This window comes from Alosa sapidissima, chromosome 3, assembly GCF_018492685.1.
Source record: "Alosa sapidissima isolate fAloSap1 chromosome 3, fAloSap1.pri, whole genome shotgun sequence".
NCBI classification, from domain to species: Eukaryota; Metazoa; Chordata; class Actinopteri; order Clupeiformes; family Clupeidae; genus Alosa; species Alosa sapidissima.
In genome coordinates, this window is record NC_055959.1 from 28454123 (window position 1) to 28465937 (window position 11815).

At 42.6% G+C, this 11815-nt stretch overlaps 1 protein-coding gene across 4 annotated transcripts in view; it reads right to left on the reverse strand.

Annotated features, from left to right (window-relative positions):
• LOC121705418 (V-type proton ATPase 116 kDa subunit a1-like) overlaps nucleotides 1-11815 on the reverse strand; it is a 27115-nt gene extending 15300 nt beyond the window's left edge. For 3 of the 4 annotated variants that reach the window (XM_042086391.1, XM_042086390.1, XM_042086389.1), the window contains exons 1-9: nucleotides 11702-11815; nucleotides 9458-9642; nucleotides 7787-7865; nucleotides 7497-7594; nucleotides 7218-7385; nucleotides 4449-4531; nucleotides 2672-2798; nucleotides 2391-2473; nucleotides 1841-1934 (exon numbers count right to left, since the gene is read on the reverse strand). In XM_042086391.1, coding sequence (XP_041942325.1) covers nucleotides 1841-1934; nucleotides 2391-2473; nucleotides 2672-2798; nucleotides 4449-4531; nucleotides 7218-7385; nucleotides 7497-7594; nucleotides 7787-7865; nucleotides 9458-9574 — 849 coding nt within the window. In that variant the 5' untranslated portion in view covers nucleotides 9575-9642; nucleotides 11702-11815. The remainder of the gene's footprint in view (nucleotides 1-1840; nucleotides 1935-2390; nucleotides 2474-2671; nucleotides 2799-4448; nucleotides 4532-7217; nucleotides 7386-7496; nucleotides 7595-7786; nucleotides 7866-9457; nucleotides 9643-11701) is intronic. The other variant, XM_042086392.1, reaches the window with a different exon arrangement.

Here is an 11815-nt window from a genome sequence, read left to right on the forward strand (position 1 = left end):
CTCTCTCTCTTTCTCTCTCTTTCCCTCCCATTCTCCTTCTCTTACTATCGCTCACGCTCTCTAAGTAAAGACTAATCCGTAGCTATTTACACACATTGAGATCAGCCTGGGAGACTGTTCGTGGGTGGATGTGTGTGGGTGTGGGGGTTTGGGGAGTGGGTGTTTAGTGAGCGTGCATGTCTGTGTTGGACAGACACCCAGAAAAGGTCCCTCCTGCATTGGGCAAGGCCCCATGGGAGCACTAAGATAGGCATTGCAACTATGTGGATATGAGGGTCAGCACTGGACACAGTGTCTGTTGGATGTGTTGTGTGTGTGTGTGTGTGTGTGTGTGTGTGTGTGTGTGTGTGTGTGTGTGTGTGTGTGTGTGTGTGTGTGTGTACGAAGGACAGAGACAGCCATCAGCACATGTTTTTGATGAAGATGATCAGTGTGAGACAGTGTGTGTGTGTGTGTGTGTGTGTGTGTGTGTGTGTGTGTGTGTTTGCACGTGAATGAGTGCTCTTTTTCCTACCCTAATAAGGTGAGGAATGGTCGGATCCTTCTGTAATAGCTCCCTGCCCCAATCCTCATTGGAGGTCAACAATGCCATTCAAACCATTTTGCTTAGCGCCTCTTCCTTTGATAGGCTGATCCTAAAACAATGCATTCCTCCTCCTCCTCCAGTCAGTGTGTGTGTGTCCATGTGTTCATTCACTTATCCCCCTCTGGCTTTAGTGTGGCAAATGCCAGGACTGACTGGCACCAGTGCCAACTGACCCCTCTCACACCACACCCAAAATGCCACTGCTTGGTGATAAATGGCCACCGTTACAGTTGGCAGAAATGAAAAACTGTTTGCAGCTATGTGCAATATGTCATAAATGATTACTAACAATCTACATGAATAACTAACTGGTAATTAAGGTTACTTTACTTTATATACCACTTTCTGTGTAAGAAACACACAGAAAAAGTATCTCTCCAAAAAGTACTAATTGAAATACTGTACTGTTCACTACAACCTGACCAAAACAGTACTGCATCAACAACCTGGGGCCAGTTACTTACGCATAACCTGAGCGCACCCTAGAGAACACTGGCCTCATCTGAGGCAGGGTCAGACACACACACAGGCCTGACGCCTGAAGCTCTACAGGACAGACACAGAGTGCTCCACTGGGACAGAGAGAGAGCGGAGCAGAACCAGCCCTGCCATCACCCCGTCTACACTGTCCAAAGGGGCCGGCAGTTGAGTACACACTGGGACAAAGGATGACAAATACACCAAGTACATAAGAACACGTGCGTACACACACACACACACACACACACACACACACACACACACACACACACACACACACACACGTGGCACAAATAGCTGGACAAATACATAGATGGCAGAGTCAATAATAGGACAAAAATTGGCACGCACACACAAGTGGAATAATGAGCTGATAGGAGAGAAGATTGGAGAGTGGATTTGACTGCAGGTACTATTAAGCAGCACAGTATTAACCAGTACCTCTGCTTTCATCTCAGCATTACAACAACATTATATGCACATACTGCACAAGATGACAAATACACATACATACCCATTCATACAATGTTGTGTTGTGAACTCCTTAAGGGACACAACAACTTTTAAAAATATTATTTCCTGGAAGTAATAATGATATCTGTTTGAAATCATTATGTGTCTGAAACACACAATATAGCAATGCAATGCACAATATAGTAATGCAATGCATAAGTTAGTTTTTTTTCTGTACCAAGGGCTCCCCTTGAGCCTGGCTAGTGTGTGGTCAAAGCAGTGGCAAGTGACACCAGAGTGCTGGAGGGCATGGAGTCTTACCATCTGCAGGTCATCGATGCGGGTGTGGACCCCGCCAGCCATTTCTTTCCTCTCCTGTGGGGTCTCGGGACAGGGGTACAGGGACGCTCGGAACCTGTGGGAGAACGTGGCCCATGAGCCACTTCTGCTTAGTTCTTCATTTATGCGGGGCAAACTTATGCGGGGAAGTTCTGTCACCTCTCGGGAGACATATACTTGGCCAAAGCTATATCCAGAACAGCAAGTCCGGTACAGCAAAACTCCAGGAGGTAACTTTGTGACCTTGTTAATGTTGGTAGAATACCAGCTGATAAGCTCCAGGCACTCACTCAAAAGCTCTGCTGGTGTCAATATAAACCAGTGACGTGTTTATTACAGGCAGCTATGCATTTATTCACACAAATAATGTATCCTTGATATGTCAGATCTGTTAACAACTATTGTCTAGAAAAATATATATGTTAAGATAATGTTTAATATGCATGGCAACTAAAGGTAGAAATAACCAAAACAAGAAAACACAATGTTCTGAAGCTGGATTTCTAGTCTGGATGCAGGGAAGCTCGCTCACCCCTCACAGATCTTCTTCACTCTGTTCTTCAGCTGGTCACCCTGGAAAAAGATGATGAAGACCGACTTGTGCACCTGATCACCCTGGAGAGAAGGAAAAAAGAAATACAAAACACATGAGAGGAACTCGACAGGCAACATGCAACATGGAGACACACTGACAAGGGATTTACCTGTAATTCTACTCTCCCTGAAGGATAGCAATAAGTCATTAACTTAAAGAGCTGTCACTATGTCGGTGTGACTTCTATTTTCGCTCGGGCAATTGGTCAGACAACTCACTGTAGTTGGGTCCTCAAGAGGGTCCTCAATGTCGGCCTGCCGAAGGAAGACGTTGCCACGGCAAACCCGCCAGAGCATTCTCTCGAAAGTAGGAATTCGCTCTCTGCCGATCACCCCAGCAACAAACCTTCAGAGAGAGCAAGTCAGTTTTGTGTGACAGGAGACCATCTGCCTCATATTCATTTCATAACAACTCCCCAAACGATCACTTGTACTGTCAATCCTGCTTAGCCTTCACTAGAAATCCTGATTTAGTCAAATCATTTTCACAGAATAAAACTAAAAAGAACGGAAACTGTGACTGAAAGCTCAGGAATCCCGTTTTGTGAAAGCATTCCATGACTAGAACATTGAGATAAACAACCTCACAAAAGAATGCTCTCTACGCCTACATATCTGAATGATCACAAAATAGTTTTCCTGTTTCTTAACTTGCCTCTGGAAGTAAACAAACAAAAGACAACAGAGGCCAAACAAAACCCATGTATACAGACATATTCTGCATGTTCTGACTGATTTCTTGGCTTAAATTAACAACTTCTTGTTATACTGACTGCTAGAACATACAAACATACTGTATCCTTTCTAGACATTTTCAGGTCTGAAAGGAATTTTCCCACGAAAGCATGACCAGTAAGTCACCATACCTAGAGATTGGCATGGTTTTATTTCAGTTAGCCTAATAGCTGGTTTGATTTGTATTGAGAGATGATCTTATGGAAAGTAAGCCATGCCAATCTCTAGGTATGGTGAAGGGTACAGTATGTGATAAGGTGGGGCTATTTTAATTCCAAAGGCCAAGGGAACTTTATCAAGATGCATAGTATCCTGGATCCATGAAATAACTGGCCTTTACAAATAAAAATCCTGCCTGCCTCTATGGGAATTTAACATAGGGGTGTGTATACTTATGCCCTCTATATTTTAAGGAAGAACATTAAGGCCAATTTATTTAAATTACGATACATTATTTATTCACAAAGAAAATTGGTGTCCGTAAAGGTTGGATTTTCCCTCATTTTTTTTAACGAAGGTTATGTTTTTATGTTATGTAAAGATTATGTTTTTTATTCCTCTTTTTAGTCAACTTTAGCATGGGTTCACATACTTTTTCTTGCCACTGTACCTTGTAAGGCTAGCCAAGTGCTTCAGTTCAATGTGCCGTTTCAGGTTTGCTGTGGATTGGACTGAAGTGCAGATTTTCTTTTCAAAAGCCGGCAAGCAATGTTTGCACAGAAATGTAAGATTTTTCCCATCCTCAACAACCTTGTCATAAAACTGGTTTAAATGATCATACGACGCCTCCTTGCTGCTTTGTCGCCTACATGCTGCCGTCATGCTGCCTTTTGTTTTAATTACGCATGCGGCGATGCGACACTGGCGGCTGGTGTTGCCAGATTGGGTGTTTTTTCCGCTACATATTAAGACTTGTTTACGGTGTGTTTTAGCTGGGTTTTCGCCCGGCTCTATAGAAATCTGGCACCCTATTGAACGAAGTTAAACTGATAGAGCGTGCCAGTCACAGACACCAGAATGAACAAGTTCACAGTAACGTTGAGCAGGCAGTAATACAGTACGTTCAGTTCACGTTCGCCCAAAATATGAATACTGTCGTTCAATGAACGCGTTCAGGCACAACACTGGTTTCAATGGTACCCTGAATATATTTTCAGACTTCCATTTTTGACTATGCTAATACTATTTGAATGTATCCAGCTTATTGTTTATAATTGCTTATTGTGCCTTTAACTCCAGCCGTGTCAGCGTGGACACGTACCCCAGCCTTAGCGGAGCTCCCCGGCCCACCTCACTGGGGTCCAGCAGGGTGGAGGACTCTTCCATCAGTGCCGGGTCCTCCATCTGAGACAGAGCAGGAAAAAGCAGAGAACACCATGAGAAATGCGCTCCTTACAGACACCTCTGCTCCTTAACCCATCCTGCCCCATGAGACCTCTCTGAGATACATGTAAGGCAATCAGGGAGTTGCATGAATTAAGAGACAAAATATTCGACCACACTGCCAACAATAACGATAATAACTATAATAACAACTGTATCTATAGTGATATGAACGGCCACACTGACCAACAATAAGTAAAGCCTCATTCATGCATTAGCGTGTGGATTCTGATAGGCTGATTGGTTTCTATTGGTTATTCAAGTGTAGCCCAATGATATTTTTTTTATGTCTTATCATTATAGTGTGCAGTGTGAACATTGGGATTCTTATGAGCTAAACAGTAATGACAGTTTTTAGCTATACAGTTATAGTTTTTATAGTTATTATAGGCAGTGAGGACAGGCCTTTAAACCAAGTCATGCCACTGGTCTTGAGGTCTTGGGGATCATAATTGGGACGGTCATCATGGAGAATGAAACGTATGACTCCTTACATGCATGAATCAGCCCACTGTTAAATGTTATGCCACATGGCATGTGAGCACATGCATCTCTGAAGAACACTAAAATAGGAGTACATGCAGAGGTGGAAAAAGTATGAAAATATTGTACTCAAGTAAAAGTACCAATACCTTGATGAAATATTACTCAAGTACAAGTTAAGTTACAAGTTGTTCATTTAAAATGTACTTTAAGTAAAAGTTACTTTTTTTTTTGGGGGGGGGGGGGGGTACCATAACAACCAGTTTTACCAGAGACTTTCTAATGAGGAGATACAGCACTCAAAAAATCCTCCATAGTAATGCATTGGGTTAGTTTGCAACGCCAATACATTGAGCCAATCATGTGGTGTGTTGTAAAATACATTGAGCCAATCATGTGGTGTGCTGTGAAGACATCGTGCCAATCATCTGTTGTGATCTCGCTGCTGGAGCAAGATTGGTGTCGTGAAGCCTTACGCACACGCATTTCTGCCGAAATAGATGCACGATAAGTGCCCAAAAAGTGTTGCAATATGGCCGCCGAGTGGAGGTACTTGCCTGATAAGGATGTTGAGAAATGGAGATCTATGTGAAAAATCACCGGAGTTCTCCTTTAAGTTTGAGCAGTAGTTGATTTTCAAAGTTAGTTGCACTCATCCTTGGTTCGCTTTGCAGTTAACAGTAATCCAGCAGTGAGATCACAACAGATGATTGGCACGATGTCTTCACAGCACACCACATGATTGGCTCAATGTATTTTACAACACACCACATGATTGGCTCAATGTATTCACATGTCAACGTTTTGCCGCGGAAGGGTTGTGATATGTGTAGACAACTGCCATATTGGCGTTACAAACTAACCCAATGCATTACTATGGAGGATTTTTTGAGTGCTGTATCTCCTCATTAGAAAGTCTCTGGTAAAACTGGTTGTTCTGGTTTGAATATCTCCGCAATCATTGGTGCTAAAACGAACTGAGACAACCCATTGGAATAGCGGAAAATACACTTTCATAGGTTAGGCTAATCTGATGCATCTCGTGATCCAGCTCCATCTCCATCACTTTCAGAAAGACTGCATGGCGTCAGCTTGATTCATGTCCTGTTGTAGGCTACATGCTGATCATTATCACTAGGCTAGTGGTTTAGGGCGCAATTTTTTTTCTCTCCCTTTCTGTTTTCGTTAGTCTTTTACAAAATCATTGGCTAATAATAGTAACTATTAGTAACTATTAGTAACTTTTTTTTTTACTCAAGTAACGGATGGGATTTTTGATGTAGCGAAGTACAATACTTCACTCAAAAAGTAATCAAGTAAAATTTAAAATACCGATTTTATAAACTATTTAAAAAATACAAAATACACAGAAAAACTACTCAATACAGTAACGTGAGTAAATGTATTTCGTTACTTTCCACCTCTGAGTACATGTACACATTTAGTTGTGTGTTATAGTGTGGAATGAGAGACAAATGACTGATCAGTATGGGGCAGATGGGAGAAGACAACAGAATACCATTAAGGTGAATGTTTAACAGGACCGTCTCTGATGTGGCACAGTGAGGGTAGAGAAATCCCATCCGTGTAGCAAGTGGTCAATGATTGTCCATGGGAGAGAGTAGTTATCTAGAATTCTCTACCCTCATTACACCTCGTGAGCGCTTGTAAAAGGTGCAATAACACCTTCAGGTCCAATCACATGGACATGAGCGAGAGAAGGCTGGGCCTGGTGAAGGAAAACAAAACAAGCCCAGTGGGGATTGGCTGGAAAAACAAAAGGAATCACAAGGTGCAGACACCTATTATTGTGACGAGCTGTATAACCAAACAGAGAGATGGAAACCTGTAGAACTGGAAAGGGCATAAGCAGGAAATTACCAGCCCAGAGGAAGTAGAGGGAAGAGGCATAACTAAGCTGTGACTGCTGTGCTGAGCTGAGAGAGAGCGTGTGTGTGTGTGTGTGTGTGTGTGTGTGTGTGTGTGTGTGTGTGTGTGTGTGTGTGTGTGTGTGTGTGACACCAATATATGTCGGGTAATACATCCTCCCATTGTCCTCTAACATCCCTTATGTTGTAATGCAGCAATGCAGCAAATTACGGGTTATCTTTCCCCAGACAAGCCGGCATGCAGGAAAAGTCTCACAGTCAGCGACAACACATACTCTTCCACTTGCACTTGCACTTGCACTGCCAGTCCTGACCTCATCGAAGAACTGCTGGGTGCGCCTCAAGATGTGCTTGAGCTCGGTGAGCTCCAGAAAGTTCTTCTTCAGCGCCTCCTGGTTGGTGTTGATCTCCTTCAGCTCATTCTCCAGCTTCTCAAAGGTGGCCTTGACAAGATAGCACAGAGGTCAAAAGGTCATTAGAGAGGAAATGTTGTCAAACAAAGGCTCTGCTCGCCTAAAATGTATTGATGATTTGAAAGGCTGGATGGCCTTTACCTCCAGGTCAATCATGTCTCTGGGGAAAGGAACCTCTGGGTTCTCTCCTGTGTCAACAATGGGGATGTTGGCTCTCTTTATCTCCTTTTCCACGAACCCTGACACAAAACAGGAAATTGATGTTTATTTGTGTGTATGAGTGTGTGTGTGTGTGTGTGTGTGTGTGTGTGTGTGTGTGTGTGTGTGTGTAAGTAAGAGAGTGAGAGGAGTGAGAGGGAGGCAAATAATAACCAAAAAGGGGCCAAAGAGGAACTGGGCTGTTATGAGGGAGAGCACAGAACGATCCTTACTCAGTTTGCGGTCCATCTCCTCACAGCGACGCACCTCGTTCACAAACTTCCTCTGGAACACGTTCACGTCTGGATTCAGCTATGAAGATAAGCACAAGATAAGCACAAGGCAGTCAGCACCCCAAGACACCTGAGCAACAAACCCTATGCCATCCTCATGATCTCCTAAAAACCTTGTGTGTGCTTGCGTAAATACTAGGGGTGTAAAGATTAACCGATACGTATCGGTATCCGTTTTTAACGTGTAAGATACGGCTACATCGATACGTGAAGCCCCGTATCGGAAAAAAACTGAAATGAACCGGTCGTTATATTGATTTACTTGTTATGAATCGGTGCACAACCTTTTCTGCTCGCTCAGACGCTTATTTACGTTCCAAGCACCGCGTTCACCCCACTTCTGGTTTTAAAACTATATGTGGCACGGAATTGTGGGTAATGCAGTTCGTTTTTGGTTACATTCATTGCCCAAAGTTGTCAAATGACCTCATTACCCATACATCTATTGCAACTTAAGGATGTGACAACTTGCACTCGGTCGGCTTTTGTTTTTCGAAATCCAGCGCGAAATTAAGAACTTACAGCATTCCTAAACAGCAACGATAGTCTGTAGAGTAGCCTTACCTTTGATGAAGGGATTTCCTTAATGTTAAATAATAATTTGGCCCTTGCTGCTAAAACGATGCATAAATTATTAGCCAATGATTTTGTTCATATTCACTCAGACTTGTGGCATTTTAGGTTTCTGCATTAGGTCTACTGTTGGAACAAAATAAGCCCTGAGAGTTCATTGATTTGTAGGCCTATTTTATTCTTGTAGGGTAGGCTAGGCCTATATGAGAAAAGGCCAAGAGTGTCTTAAGCACTGTTTTATTTTATTTCAGTATTGTCTTACCTCAACAAGGCTACAGCTCCATGAAAACAATCAGACATAACTATAAAATCTGTAAAGTCTATAAAAATGTATTTTTATGTTGTATTTGGCTGCTGTGTTTGACTGAAATGTAGACTATTCTTTTTTCATTTCAATACAGTATATGAAACAAACCTCAGTTTAGATAATCATATTCACACATTTTGTTGCCTAATTGACAACCATGATAATTGATAATATAAAATGAATGTGCACCTTGAGCAAATTATAAAAAATCTTTCAGAATGCTTTCCATTCTTGAACTGCATCGAATTGCACCGAATCACATCGCATTGAATCGTACTGAATCGTTTTTCATAAACATGTATCTTTTCTTGTATCGAATCGTGCCCATGTATCTAGATGCGAATCGTATCGTCTTTTACATGAGAGATTCACACCCCTAGTAAATACTCAACCATACTCAAATCTCAATGCATTCAATTCAGCACACACAACTCCATTGTCTATACATGCTCCCATCCATGTCTCTTGCTACATAAATTATTCATTTTCCCCATTTGGTCATGGCTTAGGTATTATCCTCCCAGTTCGATGACATTTCCCATAAACAGAGATCAACACAGACAAAGAGGGAACAGTATTGTGTGAATATCACAGTGTGTGTGTATTTGTGTGTGTGTGTGTGTGTGTGTGTGTGTTACAGAGAGAGAGAGGGGGGGGGGGTGGGACAGGGAGTGACCGAGAGAGAAAAGACTCCGCGAGGATGAGAGGTTGCATGGCCGTGTGCTACTCACGTCTCTGAACTGGACCATGCCGATCTCGCCCAGCTCACTGACGCAGCAGTAGGCCGACTCGGACTGGAGAAAGAGCTGGGCCAGCGTCATCTCCTCGCTGCGGAACAGCTCCCCCATGGCTGCACAACTCTCTCTGGCTAGCCCCCCCGCAAAACCCTCAACGAAATCAACTCTGCTGCCAGAGGCTGGGGGAACAGGAGACACACGATTACTCCAGCATAAAAAAACAAATACAGACACTGTGCACCAAAATAGCTTCACTACTCTTGAGATAAAGATGCAGTGCGTGCTTTTCCAAAATGGTTTCCTCTCCAAGGTCTCTAAAATCACAAAGCGTTAAAAAACACCATTTCAGGAGAAAAATGTGGCTGCTCTGTCTGAATTGTTATTTGTGTTGGCCATTGAATTCCTTCCCTCCATCATTCTACACTACTGTGGTCGTCCTATGCCCTTTTCACCTGCATTAGTCAGCTGAGAGAAAAACTTCAGCGGTCAGCCCAGCTCCAATCCCTCTCTCCCCCTCCTCTGTTAGCCCAGAACCTCTAATTTTTACACTCATGCGGAGGCATGCCACAGTTTGCACAGTCAATTTACACAGACATGAGAAAGTATGCAAGCTGTTGCGCTGCATTCACGAACACACTGAACATCAGGGTCAAACAATGAATCGCTATAGAATCATCTCAACTCTTCAGTGTGCCTTTGCATCCCATAGTAAACATGTGATGGTGATAGAGGTAGTGGAGCCTGTTCCATCGGTTGTCTGGGAAACATACAATAGAGTGTTTGAGACTAGGCAATACTGAATGTGTCTGCCCATGAAATTCTTTATCAACAAAGACGTGAAGGCTTGAAAACATAAGTCTTTTCTGAAAACTCTAAACTCCTACATGTCACAGAGGTCGATGTTCCACTTTAGTCTCTGCAGGAGACAACTTTATAGGTGTGGAAGTCTTAATTGGATATGCCTAATAATTATTTAATGACAACAGAACAGGACTGGGGGTGCAAGGAACAGAAGAGATGTCTTCAGTCAACTGAAAGACGAAGAAGAGAGGTCTTACATTGGGTAGGGGATTATGGATTAAGCTGAACCATGTGATGTGTTGTACAAGGCAAAGCCTATGGTCAGAGGGAATCCCAGTCTTTAATCTTAGCAAGAGGAATTCCAAATGTGCCATATCAAACAAGTCAGTTGTGAAAAATTAGGAAAATATCCTGGTTTACAAACATGTAACAAACATGTCCATGTCTGAGAGTGTCCGCCAACAATAAACACAACAGATGGTTAACCAGTTGCTTTATCCTTGAAGTATATAGTGCATTAATCATCAGGACTGAAAGGAAATCGCGAAAACAACAGCTGTCATTGGAGACGTGTGTTAATATTTCAGCATCCAAGAGAGCCAAGAGGGCCATGGTCTAATAACCTCTCAAGGACGAGACAGGGACAGCAGACAGCGCTGGACTGTCAGTTTAAGATGAAAGCTAGCTAACGTTAATAGCAACTACTGTGCGTGAGTTACCACCTAAACATGCTATTTTACGAACGCCCAATATGCTTACAAAGAACATTTGTCAGGATGTATGATGGACTACACTGTTATCCGATTAACTTGCTAATTAGTCATATAACTAACTTGTAACTCACGGTACAGTAACAGTAATTTGGCGAGCAAACGCTTCAGGTTGACTTTGAAGCAGAAAACGCAATATATTTTTCCAGAAAGTCTAGTCGTTAAGGCTGCATTGCTGGCGAGCTGCCTTAATTTGACAGTAAGACCTAACGCCTATAATAATTAACTACATAGAGCTAACACCCCAAACGTTAAATAGCTAACTTAGCCTGCTAACTTACATGTAATTTGGATAGGCAGCTAAAAACAATAACCGGAAAGCTACGTTGGTATTAAGACACGCAGATACTTTAAACAACAAATGGAAACCTGTGGATTCAACCTTATGGAATGTAACTTCATGAGCAACATAATAAGTTAGAATAGGTTAAATGTCTTTAACAGGGCAAAACATTTGTTCGTTAGCACGGATGAGCCACCCGTTCTAGGAGAGCTATCTATCTGGCTAACATGACCATTTCAACATGAAACACACAAGTTGGGAAGAGAGCTAAGTTGTACAAAGTAACAAACTCAACCAAAACAACGTAAGACTGGTCACACCACTTCTTGTAAGTTTAAAAGTCTCAATATTTGATTGTATATCAGGTGGGCACACATATCTTACCGTAAATTGATGTCCTCCTCCGGTAGCTATCTGGCTGTCAACTCAGCGTTCAACCCGTTCCATGTATTATCAGCTGACCGGCTTGTGGTGACGAAATAGGGTGGCGCGGAACCA